General features: G+C 52.8%; 1 protein-coding gene across 1 annotated transcript; it reads right to left on the bottom strand.

Annotated features, from left to right (window-relative positions):
- Positions 1-5,969: 5,969 nt before the first annotated feature.
- On the bottom strand, positions 5,970-11,755 carry ISL2 (ISL LIM homeobox 2). The gene is made up of 6 exons (XM_069559089.1): positions 11,547-11,755; positions 10,493-10,682; positions 9,972-10,234; positions 7,960-8,243; positions 7,148-7,315; positions 5,970-6,758 (listed from the first exon to the last, which is right to left on the bottom strand). The coding sequence occupies exons 1-6, from the start codon at positions 11,602-11,604 to the stop codon at positions 6,642-6,644; spliced, it is 1,080 nt and encodes a 359-aa protein (XP_069415190.1). The 5' UTR covers positions 11,605-11,755; the 3' UTR covers positions 5,970-6,641.
- Positions 11,756-19,601: the final 7,846 nt, after the last annotated feature.

The following is a 19,601-nucleotide window of genomic DNA, read 5'->3' as shown; positions in this document are numbered from 1 at the left end:
CAGCCGATACCGAGAGTCTCCTATAGAAATAGGATTGCTGAATTGAAATTCTCCAAAATAAAAATTAGGGGTCCTAAAAAGATCAAACATAGTGAACCACTCTGAAGTATTTTCTCAAATAACTGCAATGAAGCCGAAGTAAAAATAAAACAGACGGTCACAAAGGTCCTGAATAGACATTTTCACTCCAGTGCATGGCTCACAGCTGAACGGGAGGAGTGTCTGCCAGGAAATGTTGACCTTTCCATATCTTGTTCTCATCGTTTCTCCACCGTAAGCCGACGGTCAGTGCTAAGCCGTTCACTGAGTGACACTGGGAATTATTTCTGTCAGATAAGGATCAAACATTAGCAAGAAAAAAGATCTGATGAGGGGGGTGGGATTGGTATTAATACTATAAGATTCAAGACTGGGGGCAGAGGGGACGGAAAATACAGAAGTTACACCGGATTGTTAAAAGCAAACTTACCTCTTGTTCAGGACACTTATTTTTGGATCCTCCCAAGGCTGTCGAGTTATGTGTATGCTGTTTTTACTTCTTTGCAAATAGAAAATAAAGAGGTCCAATTTCAAACGAAAGAGAAAGAAAGCAAACGCAATCCCTGTGCGTTCTGTGCTCCTACCGCCCGGCCCCCGGGGTCTTCCACGCGCTCGGGCTGCGGGGCCCGGCTGGGCTCGGGGCTCGGGGCTCGGGGCTCGGGGCGGGGAAAACCCCTCCCGCTCCAGCGGAGCCCGCTCCCAGGGCTTGGCGGTGACTTGGACCGGGGCGCCAGACTCAGGGCCCGGGGCCCTCGCCGCGGCGCGCGTAGAAGCACCTCGAGCGCCGCACACCGGGAAGCCGAGTGGGCTCGGCCCTGGCGCCCGCACCTCCCTCCGGCCGGCGGCCCGGGGCTCCTCTGTGGCCAGAGGGCCTGGGAGCCAGGTACCGGCGGCCGGCTTCTTGAGCGACCCGTTGCCGCCTGGGGAGCCCCATCCAGGGGAGGCGTTCCCAAATTCCGCTTTTCCCCGCATCTTGGGGCGTGGATACAGAATCCTTGTAGCTGAAATGAATAATCAAATATTTATAAGATTTCCTACAAGACGCTTCACAATAGAAATATGCTTATCTGGTCGGAAATTTGCCAAAAAGCCGTAAGTAATTGAGACAGCTGTGATTAACCTTCCAGAAACCATACCAGAATTCGCAATTAAACATTTAATTGAATGGTATCATTTGGTCCGCCCCGCTCTCCCCCCGCCCCCCACCCCCCTGTCCGGGAGGGGAGGAGGTTTGATTGAGACAAACCCCGGCCCCACCCGGCTGGGGAGCCTGCGAGGATCGGGCCCGGGGGCTCCTCGGGGGGTGACTCCCGACCCGCGCGGTTTCTGGAGGTCTCAAGTTCCCTACTTTATTATTGCGCGCTCCGCCGGGCCAGAATGATTGAAGCTCTAACTCCCCTGGGTTTTACGACTTCTAAACTCTCCCGGGATGGGGAAAGAACAGCGCGCAGGTGAGCGCAGGCACATCTTGCTCCAATCTACGGGGACGAGTGCCACCCACTGGCGTTCTCCTGGGGGCGGGGGCCCGATCCCCGGTCCCCCGAGGCTCAGGGGTCACAGGTGGGCCCGCTGGGCCGAAGCGAAAGGCCTCGGCTGGGTCCAGCCTCTAAAGCTGACGGTGCGACTGGGCCCAGCCGGAACGTAGGTAACCATTGCGCCCGGGCCTTAAAGCTCAGAATTGGCCGCCCGAGGCCCGAGAGCAGCGGCATTTGAATGCCCAACGCCGTTGCCCAACCGAACTTCCCGCTCTCGGCTGCAGCTCGCTGGCCCGGAGCTGTACGCGGCTAGTCCTTCCGAAGCCCAGCACGATCTCGAGCCCGCGGCTTCCTGCCGAGTTCCAGAGACTCTCTCGCTCTAGGCAGTCGGGGGCGCTGTGAGCCTCGAACCTGAACCTAGGTCCGGAACTCGCCTCCTCTACCGTTTTTCCTTCCTTCCTTCCCCAGGAAAGAAGCCACCTGGGCCAGTTCTTCCAGAGCTCCTTGCCAAGCTTTCTGAATTCTTGGGTCTCAATACTCTGGGAAGGGATTACTTGTCACTACCCCTCTTCTTCCACTTCCATTTCCCTGCTCCCACACCCGGAACCCAGAGGTCTCCCGCCTTCCATATGATACCCCCGCCTTAAAGATCCTGTTTCCCACTGAGGAAGCTCTCTGCCTTTCTCAACTCCTGCCCCTCCGCTCACTCCCTGACCCACTCTCTCACCAGCCCTTGACCTTATCGATCGGGCGGTGCCCCGATCCAAAAGATGGACTCACCTAGCACTCTAGCCTTTCTGGCGTGATTTCTTCGAGGCGCCAAACTTGCTTTACAAATTGAACCACTCCCCCACAGCACTCCACATCTGGTTCCCAATGGAGTATTTCTCTGTGCCCTTTTTCGCTCCTATTACTGCTCTCAGCCTGACTCCATTTATCAGCATCTTCCATGCGCAGTCTCCATCAACAAGGTGCTAGCCTGTAATTGGTCACACAATCCTCCTTATTGCACTGAATGCCAGTATCTTGAGGAAAGTTTACCTTTACATCAATCAGACCCATATTTAAAAGCCTCTAATCTTCCCTACATCAGCTTAATAAACTCTCTGAATTTCCTGCTTTTATCACAAGTCCATTGGGACTCTGCTGCATATCGTTTATATTCATTCATTGTTTCCCATCTCTAGCATGCTGCTATTCAAGCAAATTCCCTTGCTCTCTTTGGTGAATACTTGTATGGGAAAACACAGCTAACTAAATGTGTGGCAGCTTATGCCCTCCCCCAGACAGCAGTGGCAGAATCTCACATTTTTTACGAGAACAATCTTAGACAATCTTTTACTTAAACCTAGTCTTTGCAGCTCTGACAAAACTAAGCTTTAAAGCTATTTCATATTCAAAACTGAAAGGCTGATTTCTGTTACAAAACTCATTAAAAATTAAAGTTCGTTGGGAATACTGCCACAGGGACTCTAAATTTCCCAGAACTGTGTAGCCTTTCAATATGTATTGAATTTTGTGGTAGGGTAGCCATAAACTTCTCCATCTCTGGGAATCTCTTTCCTGCTTCAATTACATAGAGCTACCCAAATTATTAGATAAATCTGCTAAGAAAATCTTATTCTAAGGTGAATCTACTTAAATAACTCCCATTTCCCACCTTATGGCCTCTTTTATTGAACTGACTTTTTTACTACACAACTGGCTATCTCACTTTAAAAGTTCAGTAAGCATAAAATACACTTGTAATTGTTACAGGTAATTTAATTTACAAGGAAATCCCTACTGTATTACAGAAGATGTTTAAAGATGACCTGGGAGCCAGTAAAATAGATATTTATTAATGTAACTAACCAACCATAGATCTGACACCTCACCAGGGACCATCATAATAAGGCTTTAGAGTCAAACTCCCCTCTTGGAAACCCACACAGAAAACGATGTGCCCCTTTGGGTGGCTAGCAACAATCTACAGCAGAAGAGCTTCTAATGTTTTATGACGCAGTACACACAGATACAGGGCTTCCCAGGTGTCTCAGTGGCAAAGAATCTGCCTGCCAATGCAGGAGACTCAGATTCGATCCCTGGGTCTGAAAGATCCCCTGGAGAAGGAAATGGCTACCCACACAGTATTCTTGCCTGGAGAATCCCATGGACAGAGGAGCCTGGTATGCTATATAGTCCTCGGGGTCAGTCATAGGCAACTTAGCAACTAAACAACATCAACACATAGCTACAGGTATCCTAAATACACAGTAACCACTTTGATCAGAATAATTTCCCAATATTCAAAAACAGACACACTCATAAAAATATCCAAAAAGGAATTAGATTTTTGATCTATGGATGGCCAAGGAAGAAGTGACTGTAATTAGACAGGCAGATGTTTCCATCTGTAGCATTAAAATACTGCAATCTGTCAAAAGCAAAAATTCAAAGCTAATTAACAACCATAATGAAATTTTTCAAATTCAAGAACCTGTTATTTCCTTTTTAAAAAAGACAAAACCCAATATTCTGGATCAATCAAAATTTTCAAAAGTAAGACTTTTGAAAGTTTAGCCGCCTATCCAGTGGCCAACCAGAAGGTAAAAGGAAATATCTGTATTTCTGTTTGGGAGGGAAGAATTTAAGTTAAGGGAACAAACCCTCAAAGTCTCTAACTCTGATTATTAAAACCGTTTCTGGGCACTTGAGAGGTAAAGCTGGTCCTCATTAACCCTAAATATCTCTTCCTTTATCTCTAAGTTTGCAGCACCATTTCCTAAATCCTGAAGGAGAACAGTCTCTTTAACGTCTGTGCTAGCATCACCTTGACTTTCAGGAAGTAAAATATAAATGTGGCCCAATTTTCCCACCTCCTCCCATTTTCTTTCAGTAATTGCCAGCTTTGCTGCCAGCCTCCCATTACTAATGGACTGGGGGGGGGGGACGGGGGGGGCGGGGGAAGGGGAGAAATTCGCTTTCAGAATTCCGCCATCAGCTCAGCTGAAACACCTACAGTGGCCTCTGGCCATCCAAGCAGCCCATGGCTTTTTAAAAGCAGGCATCGACTTCTGTGTCCAACGACCAAAGATGCCCCCTCCGACACATTTTTCCTTACCAGGCCCTACCTGAGCTAAGATGGCAACAATAGTAAGGGCGTTGCCCTCTTTCAAAACAATTCCTGGACAAAGGATATACCTTTGGGATCTTTTAACTTGGTAGGACAAGGAAACAGAAACCCAATGCCAGAGATTCTTCAAGAGTAGTGCAATCACTGGTAGGCTGGCAGCTTTCTGAGTCCAAGTGAGGGCTGGTCTAGGAAAAGAATTATCCCAGGCTGCCAAAGGGTTAAATATTTGTGAAGGGTAAAACCTGAGCCTCCCGGTTTTTTTGTGCTTGCCCGGGGGCCTGCTAGAGATTCAGTATCTCCCGGTTATTTCCTGCGATCACTAAAGCCAGTTTTCAAGAAAACAAGTCGCAGGGGTTTGAAATGTCACACCAAGTGACCTGGGCACGGCATATCCAGGGGCCATTCCCAGCCCCCTCCCACCCGAGCCAGCTCCCGCCCCCTGCATTTCGGGTCTGGAAAGAAAATAAACCAACGACACGCCAGACTGGTTCTGGGTGGACTTATTTTCCCTGGCAGCCGCGATCCTAGCGGGGGCTTGTTGTGGCTCCTTCAGTGTATCGCTTGCAGGTGATGCCAAATTCAGATAAGGAGCCGCCGCCCGGCCTTCTCTTCTGTCTAGACGGGGGAATTAATAAATGCAGCGAGATTGATCACGTCGCGCATCCACTCTGGGGACAGCGCCGAGGATGAGCCGTTAAGGCCCCCCCTTTCGACCCCAGGGCCCGCTGGCTAGCCTCGTGGCTCGGTGGCAGGGCCCGCGTGGCAGGCGAGCGAGGGTTCTGGATGTGGGGGTTCGGGCATCCAGACCCGCGGGAAGAGAACCGCACGCATGTAGGGCTCGAGTGCACCGGGCCGAAAAGAGTCGGAGGACCTTGAAGAACTCCAGGTTGGGTTCGGCTCCGGGAGCTAAGGCAAGGTTGAGACGGAACCGCTCGCCCCAACAATCGGAACAGTCGACAACTGGATCATCTCAGGTTTCCCGGCCGAACAGTCACCCCGTTGCCCCGAGGGCTTCTGCGGCGAAACGCCAGGGACAAGGAAAGAGCAGGGGGCGCGCCGGCTTTCGGAGAGCCTGGGCGCTGGAGCGCTTCGCAGGCCTGGCGGGGCCGCAAGGGGCGCACGGAGCGCAGACACCCAGCCCCGCCCCCCTCGCGACGCCCAATCCCCGCCGGGCCCGCCTCCGGGCGGCGCGGGAGCACGCGGGCCGGCGGTGCGCGAGGCGCGGGCACGCGCCGTGGGCCCTGGGCCGAGTGTCATTTTCGTTGAAAGAAGCTCCAAGCTGCAACCTGCTTTCGTCGAGCCCTCCCGCTGCACCAACAGCACACAGGAGCAGCATCACATAGGGTTATTATTTCTTTTTTATTAAGATCAAAATATTTGTCCCACTATGAACTGGCTGTCCTCACAATAAATAACAATAACTTACGTTTTGTTCGGCAAAGGCTCACACACTCTGTCCTCCGTCGACTGATAATTTAAAACATTTTCAAGGAAAGTCTCGTTTCTACTTTTTTCCGGCAATCATGCGCTTTGGGGGATTGAGTGTCTGTTCCTTTGGATTGCCCCCGTCCTCTTCCCCGCTGGAGAGCGGGTGAAGCCACCAGGAAGCGCGGGGCTGGGCCGGGGCAGGAGCCATGGTCCGCGCGGGGGAGCGCGAGGCTTGGCGGGCGCGGGACCTACCCCGCGCGAGCTCCACGCACCGGTGGGTACGTGGACTGGGGGCGCCGCGGACCGAGGGAGAGGAGAGGGCAGAGCTAACGCTAGTCAACCCAAATTCTGGTTTTGTAAAAATAAAAGTCCTCGGAGCGGGGCTCTCCAGTCTGGTGAAAGCAGGTTGCGTCCAGGCGATTTTGGCTGTCCCGACCTCCTCTCTCAGTCCTTTCTCTCTTTAAATAACAACAATCATAGTTACAAAGGCGAGAGAGTTTTCGGAGCTGGTATGGCCTGAGCATGGGTGAGTCTCATGCAGGGAGCATGCGAGGTCCGCGGTCTGGCGGGGAAGGGTCCCCCCCTCACGTCTCCACGGGACTCGGCACCATGCTGTTGGGGGTGTCCGGGAGCTGCGAGGACAGAGAGGTCACGTCGCTGCCGGAGGAGTTGCCTAGGGAGCCGGACTCAGAAAAGGAGACCTGGGGCATGGGAGACACCGGTAAGGAGCGGGTGAAGACGTGCCCGAGCTGGTTTTCCAGGGCCGCCAGCTCCCTAAGGTATCCTTGGGACAAGTCTTCGGGTGGGAGCGTGCCCTTGGAGAAGTCGCCCGGCCCCCAGGCAGGAGTATTAGGGCGGGCGGGGGCACGGGTGGGTTAATCCCTCGACCTCTCCTCCCGGTGCTTTAATCCAGGGAGACCTGGTTTAGAACCAATTATGGGCCGGGTGCGGTTACAGCTACCAACCTCCCCCTTCTCCCAGCCCCTGTTCCCCTGAAAGCCCCCCACCCCTTCCCACCTTGGTTAAGTGACTAAATCCACCCCACCTCCCCCGGAGTCCAGCCGTCCGGGCGGGTAGAGCAGGTCCTCACCAGCTGCTGGAAGGCGGGTTGATCCAGGTCACTCTGGAGCGCGAACTCGCTGAGCGCTTTCCACGGCGGCTGGTACGTCTGCACCTCGACTGCACTGCCCTGCACCGCGCTCTCGTGGCGGATGGGGCTGCCTGCCACCAGGGGCGTCCCGGTCAGTCCCTGGAGACTCTGCGGAACAAGCAGAAGAGGGGAGGCAGAAGAATTAGGTCTTGCGTTTCCCGCCACCTTTGAGACCGGGACCCCAGGCCCTGGCACATGATTTGGAGCCTGAAACTGTTTGGGGAGGCATGCACTTGTCCGCAGCAGCCGAGTGAGCCTGCCTTCTCCACTGGAAGACACCCCGGGCCCCAAAACAGCCACCACGGGCCAGTCAGTGCTGGAAGCCAACACCGCAAGGGAACAAAACGCGAGGGCTGCATTCCACCCCCTCTCCGGGTTTGCAGAGGGAAAGTGTTCAAACTGAGTCCCGCTGAGATCGACACAACCCGCCCCTACATGCTGGAGCTCAAAACCAGGCTGCCTTGGGCTCCGAACTGAGCCCCCGACCCCAACTCCGATCTACCGCTGGGTCTGGGGAAGACCTGACCTCAGATACAATAATTAAGGTGCCTTCCAACCCCAAGGTAAGCCTCGCTCTGAAAGCACAAAGACACGCTATTTGGAGGAAACAGTTCCGCCCTGGATCTCCCGAGAGCCGGCCCAGAAAAGGGAGCGATGCGGCGCGCGAACCCAAAGCTCCACCCGACCCGACCTCCAGCTCCCCGACCCGACCTCCAGCTCCCCGACCCGACCTCCAGCTCCCCGACGCTCACCGTCTTGTCGTTGTGCTGCTGCTGCTGCAGTTGTTTCATGAGGATGGATTTCTTCTTGTCCTTGCACCGCTTGTTCTGGAACCAGACGCGGATGACCCGCGGGCTCAGGCCGGTCATCTCCACCAGCTGCTCCTTCATGAGCGCGTCGGGCCGCGGGTTGGCGGCGTAGCACGTCCGCAGAGTGTGCAGCTGCTTCTCGTTCAGCACGGTTCGCACGCGGGTTGTCTTCTCGGTCTGTTTGTGCACGTGCGGGCGCAGCGAGGGCTGCCGGCCGGATCCTGGGTCTGCGAGGGAGCGAGAGGTGAGCCAGCGGCCGCCACCCACTCCCCATGCGCCCTGCCCCGCGGCGGCCGAGCCCCGCGGGGCCCGATCTCGTTGTCTTTTCTTCAGTTTTCTGGTTGTCTGTTCTCCCTTTCTGTCTGTTCGCCCTACCCGGAGAAAGATGTGCACTTTCGTCCCTTCCCTAGTACCTCCACCGGGCTCCCCGCCGCGATCCCCGCAGAGCAAGCTGGGCCTGGGAGCTCCGAGCGAGGCCTGTGCAGGACAGAAGTGGCTGCACCCTGCTGTGCCTCCTCCGCTTAACCCGACCGTCGGAATACCCGCAAGGGTTCCGCGGGACTAAGTTTCAGAAGAGGATGGAGGCGCGCCTGGGACGCTGGAAGGGGAAGGGGCCCGAGCGCCGCGCTGCATCGGGACAAGGGGGCCTGTCTGCCTCTCCCCGAAGAGACCGTCTCCCTGATTCTGGGGCCGCTCAGACAGGGCCAGACCGTGTGTTATTGAGACCTGGCCTGGGGTCAGGAATGGGTCTCCCGGACCTGGAAGAGTTCCTTTCTAACAGCCCTTGGACTTCGGCCCCAGGATCTCCTTTCTTGAGGTTCTAGTTTCCCTGTCCAGCGGCCGTTTTCCCGGCTGGCCCACAACCGCTGGCACTCTCCTCACTTGGCCTTGGGTTCTCTCAACCCCAGGCTGGGTAGAGTCAGGTACTTATTTAGGGCCCTATTGCGGTGGCCGGAAACCTTCAACAAACAAAGGAGAGACCAGGGTTCACTCAACACTGGCATCACACCCCCATCTGAACCAGGTCTACCTACCCTTGGATACAAGTCGCACTGTTTCAAATTATATCCCCTTCCAGGCATTTCTAGGTCTGGATAAATATTCACAAACAGCCCTTCTAACTCAATGTCCTCATTCTATACTAAAGAGAGGGCCAGCAAAAAGCTCGATCCCTTGGAGCACACAACGCCCAGAGGCTCAGCCTGGTCTGCAGACTGACGCTTCAGGTCTGCAGCTACTCGCTGGTAACTGCTCAGCTGGAGTCACCATTCCCACCGGCTCACCACACACTTAGAACCAGCCTCTGGCCATCTTCTGATTATGACCTAGAGCATCCCCTGGGGTGTTTGCCATTATCCCTGAATCCAGTGTGTTTCCACTTCTTTCCCACCAAGAAACGTTTGGCTACATTGTTCATCAGACTGGGCCTCAAAAGAAAAACGCAGACATTTCACTCCCTGTTGGCTGGTGAGCCTTCAGAGCTGTGCCGGTGGACTTCTGCCTGGCTGAGCCCAGCTCTAGGCTGGGAACTGTATTCCTTACACACATACCCCCAGGCAAACCTGTCTTTTCTCTCCGGCAACACACAGACTGCTTGAAATTCCCAGTACGAGGTCCTTAGAGTCACCACTTGAGATGCCCCGGTGTCATTTACCTTCCTCCTCCTACTACCGTGTCCCACACATTCCTGAGAACACAAATCTCCACAATTCCGAACACTCATACACACAACCCCGGCTCACGTTTACCCACACGCAATTTTCCCGGTCACACACGAACATACACTCCGTCACGTTCCAAGCAGAGTTCTGCACTCACCCAGAAACCCCCGCAATGCTGGCAAACGGAAACACACCCCAGTGACAAGTTTTCGTCCGAGCACAAGCACCCGTCTAAGAACACACACACCCACATGTGCACTGCGCCCCGGAGCTGGCGGCGCAGTGCCGGCTTACCTGACAGATGCAGGCCGCGGGCGCCGGGAAGTGGGCCGGGGCTGCGCGGGCTGCCGGCCGCCGCGCGCTCGAGCAGGAGGCCGTGGTCGGCGCGGCAGAGCAGCTCGTGCTCCCGCAGCGAGAATTCGTCTCCGGGCAGCAGCTGGCGGCTGCACACTGAGCAGCGGAAACATTCGATGTGGTACACGCTGTCCCGCGCCCGCATCACCAGATCGCTGCTGCTGAAGCCCACCTGGCACTTGGCGCACTTGATGCCGAAGAGCCTGCGGGCCCAAAGCACGGGCGTTGTCAGCATAGGGCCTGTGGCCGGCCTCGCCTGCCGCGCTGCTACCCGCCCAGGGCACACGCGCCCAGGAGGCTTTGTGGTCGCGAGGGTGGCTGCGGGGACCAGCCCTCGGCGGTTCCCAGGCCGGGAGACGAGTGGCGGCGCGCGTTCGGGGCGGGGGCATGCAGGCGGCCTGCCATTCTCGAGCCCCGGCCCCAGCGGGCAGTGGCGCAGCCCGGACACTTGCGGGCCTCACCTGACGTAGTCCCGCTTGCAGTAGGTCTTCCCGTCTCTCACGAAGCACGTGCACGTCTCGTCCAGGTACTGGCTGCACTCGGCGCACTTGAGGCAGGCGGCGTGCCACTCGAGGTCTGGCGACACCCGCAGGATAAACTGATCGTGGATCTGACTCCCGCAGCCCACGCACATGGCCGTCCCGGGCTTCTCTGCCGGGGAAGGGCGCGGAGCCCGCGTCAGGCCTGGCTGCCCGGACCCCGGCCGAGGCCGCTCCAGCCCCAACCCAACCCGCTCGCTCTCTCTTTCAAGAATTGGGACCACAAGATAAAAAGGAAATGGGCTTTGCAAAGGTCCAGATAATTGTAAACGAAAAAAGAAACAAAACACGAAGAAACACAATCTTCTGAATCTGTAAAGGCTTTTAGTCTCTCCCCACCCCTTCCTCAGTTTGGGTTTTATTTTTACAGTATTACATTCACTTGGACACAGGCGTTTTATTGATATCTCCTGTAACTAAAAGCTAAGATGTAAGTGAGAAGAAAGGGTAAATAGACATTTAAGCCCTGCGGACGCCACCCCATCACACTGAACGGTGATGTTCCGGCATTTCCGTCCGCACACTCCCTCTCTCCGCGACTCCCCCCTATCCCAACACAGACACATCAGCTTTTAGCAGAGTCTCTGCTCATCCTCCTTGACATTTTTTAGCTTAAACATCCCAGATTAAGCTAAAGAAATCTTCCTTATTTGAAAGGCCGAAAGGCAAGCAAAAAAAAAAAAAAAAAACCCACATCCCTAAATCAAACTATTGCCCTAGCGCAAAACAGAAGCAGATTTCACAGCCCGAGGTCAGCCTAGCAGGCTTGAGAAAGAATGTTTAATTATAAACTAAAACAACAGGATTCCAAAGGATAAGCGGTCCTGCAGGAAAATCTATTCGTTTTGATTTTTTCTCTCAGTGTTCTGTCAAATAGAAGCCACTTGTAGAATCCGCTAAACATTCTTCTGCATTAGAAATATTGCATATTAAGCGCGCACACACACACCACACACATATACAGAGAAAGACTTACTCTTGGAATGATCCCCCATAGTACCTAGAAAAGGATAGTGAAAAATAATATCCACCATGCAGAAAAGAGATGTGCGCAAAGCGTGCGGCCAGGGGCAGAAGGACGAGGGTCGTGCGCCCAGCCTCGGCTCTTTGCTAACTAACTCCTCCTGCCCCGCGGAGTTGAAGGAGCGATTCCGCACCGGCCCGCACGCAGCATGACGTCAGCACGCACTCGCCCGTGGCCGGAGCTGGGGGCGGAACCTGTGGCGTCACGAAGCTTCCCCAGAACCGCGGGGTATGCGGGGGAGGTGTTAGGGACTTGGGGGCTGATGGGCGGGGTGGGGTGGAAGGCGGGAGTGACAGGGGATTGGCTGGAAGGAAATGAGCCAACCCTGATTGGCCCAGAGTGAACAATGGAGCGCGGCCCCCTCCCCGGAAACCTACAAGGATCCTCATTCTGGCCCCGGGTCGGGCTATCCCGGCTGGATCTTGCGTCACTGCTGAGCTGTCTCCGCGACCGCCGCAGCTCTTAGCTTCCTCTTAGACTTGCGGGGCGGTCTCCCCAGGCGTGCTCGAGCAGGGTGATGAATACCTGGGGGAGTAAAGGGCGGAGGTGTCTCTTTTAAATGCTCCTTTCTTTCATTAACAACAGCAAAAAATTCTCCCTCTTGTGAGGAGAGCTGGGGAGAAGGTGGTCTGTTTGGACAAGACCTTCACCGTCCAGGCGGTGAGCGTTCTTCTCTCAGGCGCCTTTGTTCTCAGGGTCCAAGCTAGAGAGAGAGGTTAAGGGTTTGGGTAAACTCTATTTAGACGTTCCCCACCCATCCGCCTGCAGAAAACTTCTTCGAGTTGGAGCGTTAGGCGGATAGCATCAGAACGCAGAATCCGAAGACCCTCGCCAGATCCAGACTCCAGCCTTGACTTGCATTTGGGGCGAGGGTGTAATTTGACACGGACTCCCTCATTCTTTTCCCCACTCGAATAGCATAGCTCCTTCTAGGAACAAGACTGGGGTCGAATGTGTGTCTCACTTCTAGAATAAACGATATTTATAAACTCTTCTGTTTTATTTCACAAACGAACTGCAATGCAAATAATTAGAAACAAATGTGGTACGCAGGGTGATTTACTATCCGTGCAGTGGCTTGTCGTTCCTTAGAAAACCTGCGACTTCTGAGCAAAGTCTAGGCATTTCTTTCTTTCAAAGAAATTGCTGTGGGTTTTGTCTGAAAGGGTTCAAAGACTGGCCCATGAATTATAAATCACACTTACCCAACCAGGGTGGCTGTTGTTGTTTTTCCCATTAAAAGGTGTACCAAGAACTTGGTGTACGCTTGAGTGGGGAGCAGGTGGGCTCCTAGGCTTTATAAAATGCCTCCACGGGAATCTCAGATCTGACCCATGTCGGCCTGAGGGCACCGTGGAGCTCCGCGGCCCTTCTGCTAAAAACTTAAGGCTTGTCGGCCTCACGCTCTGGACTGCTTGCCGGGAAATGGGTGCAGTCAAGTACGCAGGGAGAGGCTTTGCTGAGAGCTGGAGCTAGACCCTCAGCGCACACTGAACTCACTACCCGAGGACGATCCCCGCACGGCCTGCGAGCGCCCCTCCGCCGGCCAGCGCTGTGCTGAGCGCTTCACGTGGTAGCCCGGTCGGGCTTGTAAGACTTTTAACCACCGCCGCTGCCTTTGTAACTTCTGGTCTTCTCACTACCCGGTTTTTCAGCACAGCTTACCAGCTGCTGTGCCCACATGCCATTTCTTGAGTCTTTGGCCACTTAGCGCCCCGAACAGCACTCACCCTCAGGGTATGTGGAGCACGTCGGGGTGGGAAGAATGCTGCGTTTGAATAACGTGTCTATGAAAATAAACGGGGTTGAGGAAGGAGGGAGCCGGTATGGGTGTATATGGCTGCCCGCGGGCACTCTGTGACCGCAGGCATGTTATTTACTTCTCTGACCTTCAGTTTCCTCATCTGTAAAATGGGGTCAGTCAGTTAAGTCGCTCAGTCGTGTCCGACTCTTTGCTACCCCATGAATCACAGCACGCCAGGCCTCCCTGTCCATCACCAACTCCTGGAGTTCACCCAAACTCACGTCCACCGAGTCAGTGATGCCATCCAGCCATCTCATCCTCTGTCGTCCCCTTCTCTTCCTGCCTCCAATCCCTCCCAGCATCAGGGTCTTTTCCAATGAGTCAACTCTTCACATGAGGTGGCCAAAATATTGGAGTTTCAGCTTCAGCATCATTCCTTGCAAAGAACACCCAGGACTGATCTCCTTTAGAATGGACTGGTTGGATCTCCTTGCAGTCCAAGAGACTCTCAAGAGTCTTCTCCAACACCACAGTTCAAAAGCATCAATTCTTCGGCGATCAACTTTCTTCACAGTCCAACTCTCACATCCATACATAACCACTGGAAAAACCATAGCCTTGCTTTTGAATATGCTATCTAGGTTGGTCATAACTTTCCTTCCAAGGAATAAGCGTCTTTTAATTTCATGGCTGTAGTCACCATCTGCAGTGATTTTGGAGCCCCCCAAAATAAATTCTGACACTGTTTCCACTGTTTCCCCATCTATTTCCCATGAAGTGATGGGACCAGATGCCATGATCTTAGTTTTCTGAATGTTGAGCATTAAGCCAACTTTTTCACTCTCCTCTTTCACTTTCATCAAGAGGCTCTTTAGTTCTTCACTTTCTGCCGTAAGGGTGGTGTCATCTGCATATCTGAGGTTATTGATATTTCTCCCGGCAATCTTGATTCCAGCTTGTGCTTCTTCCAGCCCAGCGTTTCTCATGATGTACTCTGCACATAAGTGAAATAAGCAGGGTGACAATATACAGCCTTGACATACTCCTTTTCCTATTTGGAACCAGTCTGTTGTTCCATGTCCAGTTCTAACTGTTGCTTCCTGACCTGCATATAGGTTTCTCAAGAGGCAGGTCAGGTGGTCTAGTATGCCCATCTCTTTCAGAATTGTCCACAGTTTATTGTGATCCACACAGTCAAAGGCTTTGGCATAGTCGACAAAGTAGAAATAGATGTTTTTCTGGAACTCTCTTGCTTTTTCCATGATCCAGCAGATGTTGGCAATTTGATCTCTGGTTCCTCTGCCTTTTCTAAAACCAGCTTGAATGTCTGGAAGTTCACAGTTCACGTATTGCTGAAGCCTGGCTTCGAGAATGTTGAACGTGTGAGAAGAGTGCAATTGTGCGGTAGTTTGAGCATTCTTTGGGATTGGAATGAAAATTGACCTTTTCCAGTCCTGTGGCCACTGCTGAGTTTTTCAAATTTGCTGGCATTTGTTGGCAGAACTTTCACAGCATCACCTTTCAGGATTTGAAACAGCTCAACTGGAATTCCATCACCTCCACTAGCTTTGTTCATAGTGGTGCTTTCTAAGGCCCACTTAACTTCTCATTTCAGGATGTCTGGCTCTAGGTGAGTGATCACACCATCGTGATTATCTGGGTCATGAAGCTCTCTTTTGTACTGTTCTTCTGTATATTCTTGCCACCTCTTCTTAATATCTTCTGCTTCTGTTAGGTCCATACCATTTCTGTCCTTTATCGAGCCCGTCTTTGCATGAAATGTTCCCTGGTAAAATCGGGTAGGGGGGTAAAAATCGTATCTACCTCTACAGTTGTAAGAATTATTCTCTGGAAAAGGTTAGAACAATATCTGGCACATAGTGCTGCTGCTGCTGCTGCTGCTGCTGCTGCTGCTGCTGCTGCTGCTGCTGCTGCTGCTGCTGCTGCTAAGTCGCTTCAGTCGTGTCTGACTCTGTGTGACCCCATAGACAGAAGCCCACCAGGCTCCTCCTTCCCTGGGATTCTCCAGGCAAGAACACTGGAGTGGGTTGCCACCTCCTTCTCCAATGCATGAAAGTGAAAAGTGAAAGGGAAGTGCAATAGTGGTAAATATGAAATGGCTTTATATCGGGAGTGTGTGTGTACACTGTGCCTGACCTGTTCCCGGTGCCTGCCTGCCTCTGGGTGTGGAGGGGAAGTCTATCTGTGTGTATGTGTCACCTGATGGTTTCTTTGTGCATTTCCATGTATGCTTGCTCTGTGTGTCGCTTCTGTGGGGATGGAGGCCCAGAAAGTGTGGTCTGAGTGAAGAGTCTGTGTACAGATGATGTCTGTGTAGTTGGGCACAGTCTCAGAACCGAGAGGCGGTATGTGGTAGGTACCCTTCTGTAGTGAACTGAAAAAGGTGCTCTTGGCTGCTTCTCCTCCTTCCCCAACAGCTCTGGGCCTGGCCAGACTTTCAGCACCCAGCTAGGAGCAAGCAAATCAATTAACTCAATGGCTCAGGCAGCCAGGAGGGGGCGGCTCTGGGCTGGAATCCTAGGTCTAGACTGTTAATCTCTTGGGCCAAGAGAAATTCCTCCTACAACCCAGAAATACCAATTGTTTGAGACCTTATTAGGGAAGGGGGTGTCTGGGGGACCGTGGGCAGGGGTGGGAAGGAGGGCAGGTGTTGAGGGCGCAGTAGGATAAGTAGTGGATCTCTCCTGGGATGTCAGGTAGCCGGGTCATAAACCAGTATTTCTTTCAGTCTCCATCATGTGCTGCTGCTGCTGCTGCTGCTGTTTAGTCGCTTCAGTCGTGTCCGACTCTGTGCGACCCCATGGGCTGCAGCCTACCAGGCTCCTCCGTCCTTGGGATTTTCCAGGCAAGAGTACTGGAGTGGGTTATGTGCTAAGGCCCTGTTATTAGCCTATTAGGTCTTTACAGCAATGTGATGAGGTGGGTGGGCCTCCCAGGGGGCTCTAGTGGTAAAAAAAACCCCACCTGCCAATGCAGGATGACACAGGAGAAATGGGTTCCATCCCTGGGTCAGGAAAATCTCCTGGAGGAGGGCATGCAACCCACTCCAGTATTCTTGCCTGGAGAATCCCATGGACAGAGGAGCCTGGTGGGCTACAGTCCACGGGGTCACAAAGAATCAGACATGACCGAAGTGACTTAGCACACATGCACACGATGAGGTGGGTAGTGCTAGATTCCTTCAATCCCCGAGGAAACTGAAACTTAGGGAGGTGACATGATTGCTTCTGGTCACAGGATGAATCAGAACTGGCGTTCACAGCAGGTCTGCCCGGCTCCATAGGCTTCGCTGCTTCCGCTGTGGTCGGAGGCCCACGAGTGTGGGTCCCTCTGTCACCAGCTTCGGTTCTCTGCAGCTAGAAAATCAAGGACTGTTTTCAAGACCCCTCCACCTGGGTCTCCTGGGTCACAGCCATCCTTGAGAGACGGCACAAGAGTGAGAGAAGCAAAAATCCTTTTCCCCTGGCATAGCCACAAGGTGCCGTTGATCTGACCCTGCCTTGGGTATCTGCTTTCCAGATACTCCCACAGTCCCCTTCTCCATGTCCCAAACTACAGACCACAGGAGATCTGGGGGCCCTCCATTTCTGGGCTTTAGAGCACCCTCTACCCTTACAGGGAATAGCAGCTTGAGCTCCAGAGCTCTATATATTCCATAAAACTAGCCCCGGCTATGACTCTCCTCCTGGGAAGATTCTGGAAGCACAGAGAAGTCTCTCTGGATTCCTTTCCCCCAGACCTCCCCCACCCCACCATTGCTGCCTTAAACTCTACTCACAATTCCCCTAAAAGATAGGCTTACTTTTCAGAAATCCTTGAGAAAGCACAGAACAGGTGCTCACTCACAATACAGGGACAGCCGCTCCTACCCTGAAAACAAAACCTGAAAGAAGGAGCAGGAAGGAATCTGGGGCCTGGGAGTGGATCACAAAGCAGACTTTATTATCTTCCAGTTTTGCTTAGTCGAGCCTCCCTTCTTTCCTTCTAGAACGCCCGAATGAAAAAGCGGCAAGACCCTTTGGAGACTTTCTCTTTCAGGCGTTTGTCTGACAGACAAAAAGCTGCAGGCCGGAGAGGTGGTCATCCTTGCCTGGCCTCCTCCTCCTCAAGCACAGAGCTCACAGACAGCTCCCACAGGCCTGGACATGCACACACACTCGGCTTCCTTCCCCACTACCTGCCTTCCTGTTCTTACCCACTCAGGAGACATTTACCTGCTGCAAGATGTTTTGTCTCCTATTCATCATCATGGAACCACATATATGGGGAAGAATATGGGGCTTAACCTTCATGTTCAGAATCATCTTTATCACAGCTAACATACAGGACTCTAACTTGGACCCACCTTCACACACAGGACTGCTAGTGTGTCACAACAATTCTAGGAAGGAGTTACTATTGTTAAAATTATCCCTGTGTCTGGGACTTCCCTGGTCATCGAATGATTAAGAATTCCCCTTGCAATGCAGCGGATGTGGATTTGATCCCTGGTTAGGAACCTAAGATTCCACATGCCACATAGCAACTAAATCTACACACTGCAACTACTGAGCCCCCGTGCCACAGCTAGAGAGTCCATGCAGTGGAACGGAAGATCCTGCAGGACGCAGCAAAAATCTTGCATGCTGCAACTAAGATCCAATGCAGCCAAGTAGATAAAAGTTATCCCTGTTTCACAGATGAAGACCTTGAGGCTTGGAGATATTAGGTAATTTGTTCCAGGTTTCATAGCCAGTGGAGCCAGGGTTTAAACCAGACTCTCTGCCCCCTGACTTGCTGGTAGTATCACTACACTATATGGCCTCTGAATCACTCACAAAGGGCATGTCACAGACACACTGTCCACCCAACACAAAGGAAGCTGTTGCTAGCAATGGGAACGTTAATCCCCCTGTGAGTAGCAGAGAGGAAACTGAAGGCCAATGACCTGTCTTCCAGCATGTAAGTGAAAGAGATGGAGCTGGAAGCCAGGCTCCTTGACCCAGGCCAGGGGGTCTTCCTGCTGGAGTTCTTTGGGATGGGATTTCTCTTTGCCCACCTGAGGACCTGGGCTCTCCTCTGGCTCCTGCCTCCATCCCCTTCCCAGCCCACACCCTTGTCTCCAAAGGCAGCTGGAGGCATTGTACTGAGGAGGCCAGAAGGGGTCTCACCACCATATCATCACCACCATAGGCTTCTGAGAGCTTGACTTTGGGGGGAGTTGGGCACCATGTTTCAGACAGCAGCTCAGGCCTGGGAAGAGCAAGAAACTTGGCAAATCAGAGTCAGATTCCAGGTCTCCTGATATCCAGACCCATCCTCTCTCCCCAGGCTCTCTTGCCTGACCCCCACCAGCTTCCTCTGAGCAAAGGCACCCAGTGACATGGGGCGGGCCCATCCCTCCCTAACATTCACTGAACACTTGCTTCTGGCCAGGCCTTGGGCTAAGCCATCTTAAGAGGTCTCATTTAAAGTTCCCAACAACCCCCAGGACAGACTGGATTACATGATATGTGGATGCCAGTGCAAAATGAAATGTGGTGTCCCTTGCTCAAAAATTAGTAAGAATTTCAAGATGGCAGTGTCAAAACATGAAACCAAGGATGGGGCCCCACATGGTGCATCTCATGAAGCTGACTCTACATCTAAGGTATTGAGACAGGTCTTTCTACCATCTTTCAGCAGCTCAGAAACAAATAAATTAATAACCTAAATGAGTTAATACATCTAACAAGAGGTGAGACTGAGACTTAAACCCACTAGTCCATGAAACTAGTTATCAGCTTTCACTCTGTGAGTCTGTCCAGATGGGATGAGCTTACTTGTTGGTTACTTTGTTTATAGTGGACATGTGAAAAGGTCGTTCTGTGTTAAGAAGCCCGTCTGTAGCACTCTTGTCCTTGCGGGATCAATACAACCGTTATAGAAGGATGAGAAGAAGTAGCCCTTTAAAAAGGAAACCACCTGGAAGCCTTTGTTTCTTTCCAAATCACACCCTCATAGCTGCAGGGGATAACCTGCCAAGCATCCCAGGAGGGGAAGTGAAGTGAAGTGAAGTCATTCAGTCGTGTCCGACTCTTTGCGACCCCATGGGCTATAGCCTATCAGGCTCCTCCATCCATGGGGTTTTCCAGGCAAGAGTACTGGAGTGGGTTACCATTTCCTTCTCCAGGGGATCTTCCCTACCCAGGGATTGAACCCAGGTCTCCCGCATTGTGGGCAGATGCTTTATCCTCTAAGCCACCAGGAGGGGAGGAAATCAT

This window comes from Ovis canadensis, chromosome 18 (assembly GCF_042477335.2).
Source record: "Ovis canadensis isolate MfBH-ARS-UI-01 breed Bighorn chromosome 18, ARS-UI_OviCan_v2, whole genome shotgun sequence".
Classification (NCBI taxonomy): Eukaryota; Metazoa; Chordata; class Mammalia; order Artiodactyla; family Bovidae; genus Ovis; species Ovis canadensis.
This window is presented reverse-complemented; position numbering and strand designations above follow the sequence as displayed.

Excerpts from the sequence above, each read along its gene's own strand:
- ISL2 (XM_069559089.1), bottom strand. The coding sequence starts at position 11,604 with ATGGTGGATATTATTTTTCACTATCCTTTTCTAGGTACTATGGGGGAT. Across the intron at positions 10,683-11,546 it reads TATGGGGGATCATTCCAAGA|AGAAGCCCGGGACGGCCATG; the intron begins GTAAGTCTTTCT and ends CTTCCCCGGCAG. Across the intron at positions 8,244-9,971 it reads CCGCGGCCTGCATCTGTCAG|ACCCAGGATCCGGCCGGCAG; the intron begins GTAAGCCGGCAC and ends GCTCCCTCGCAG.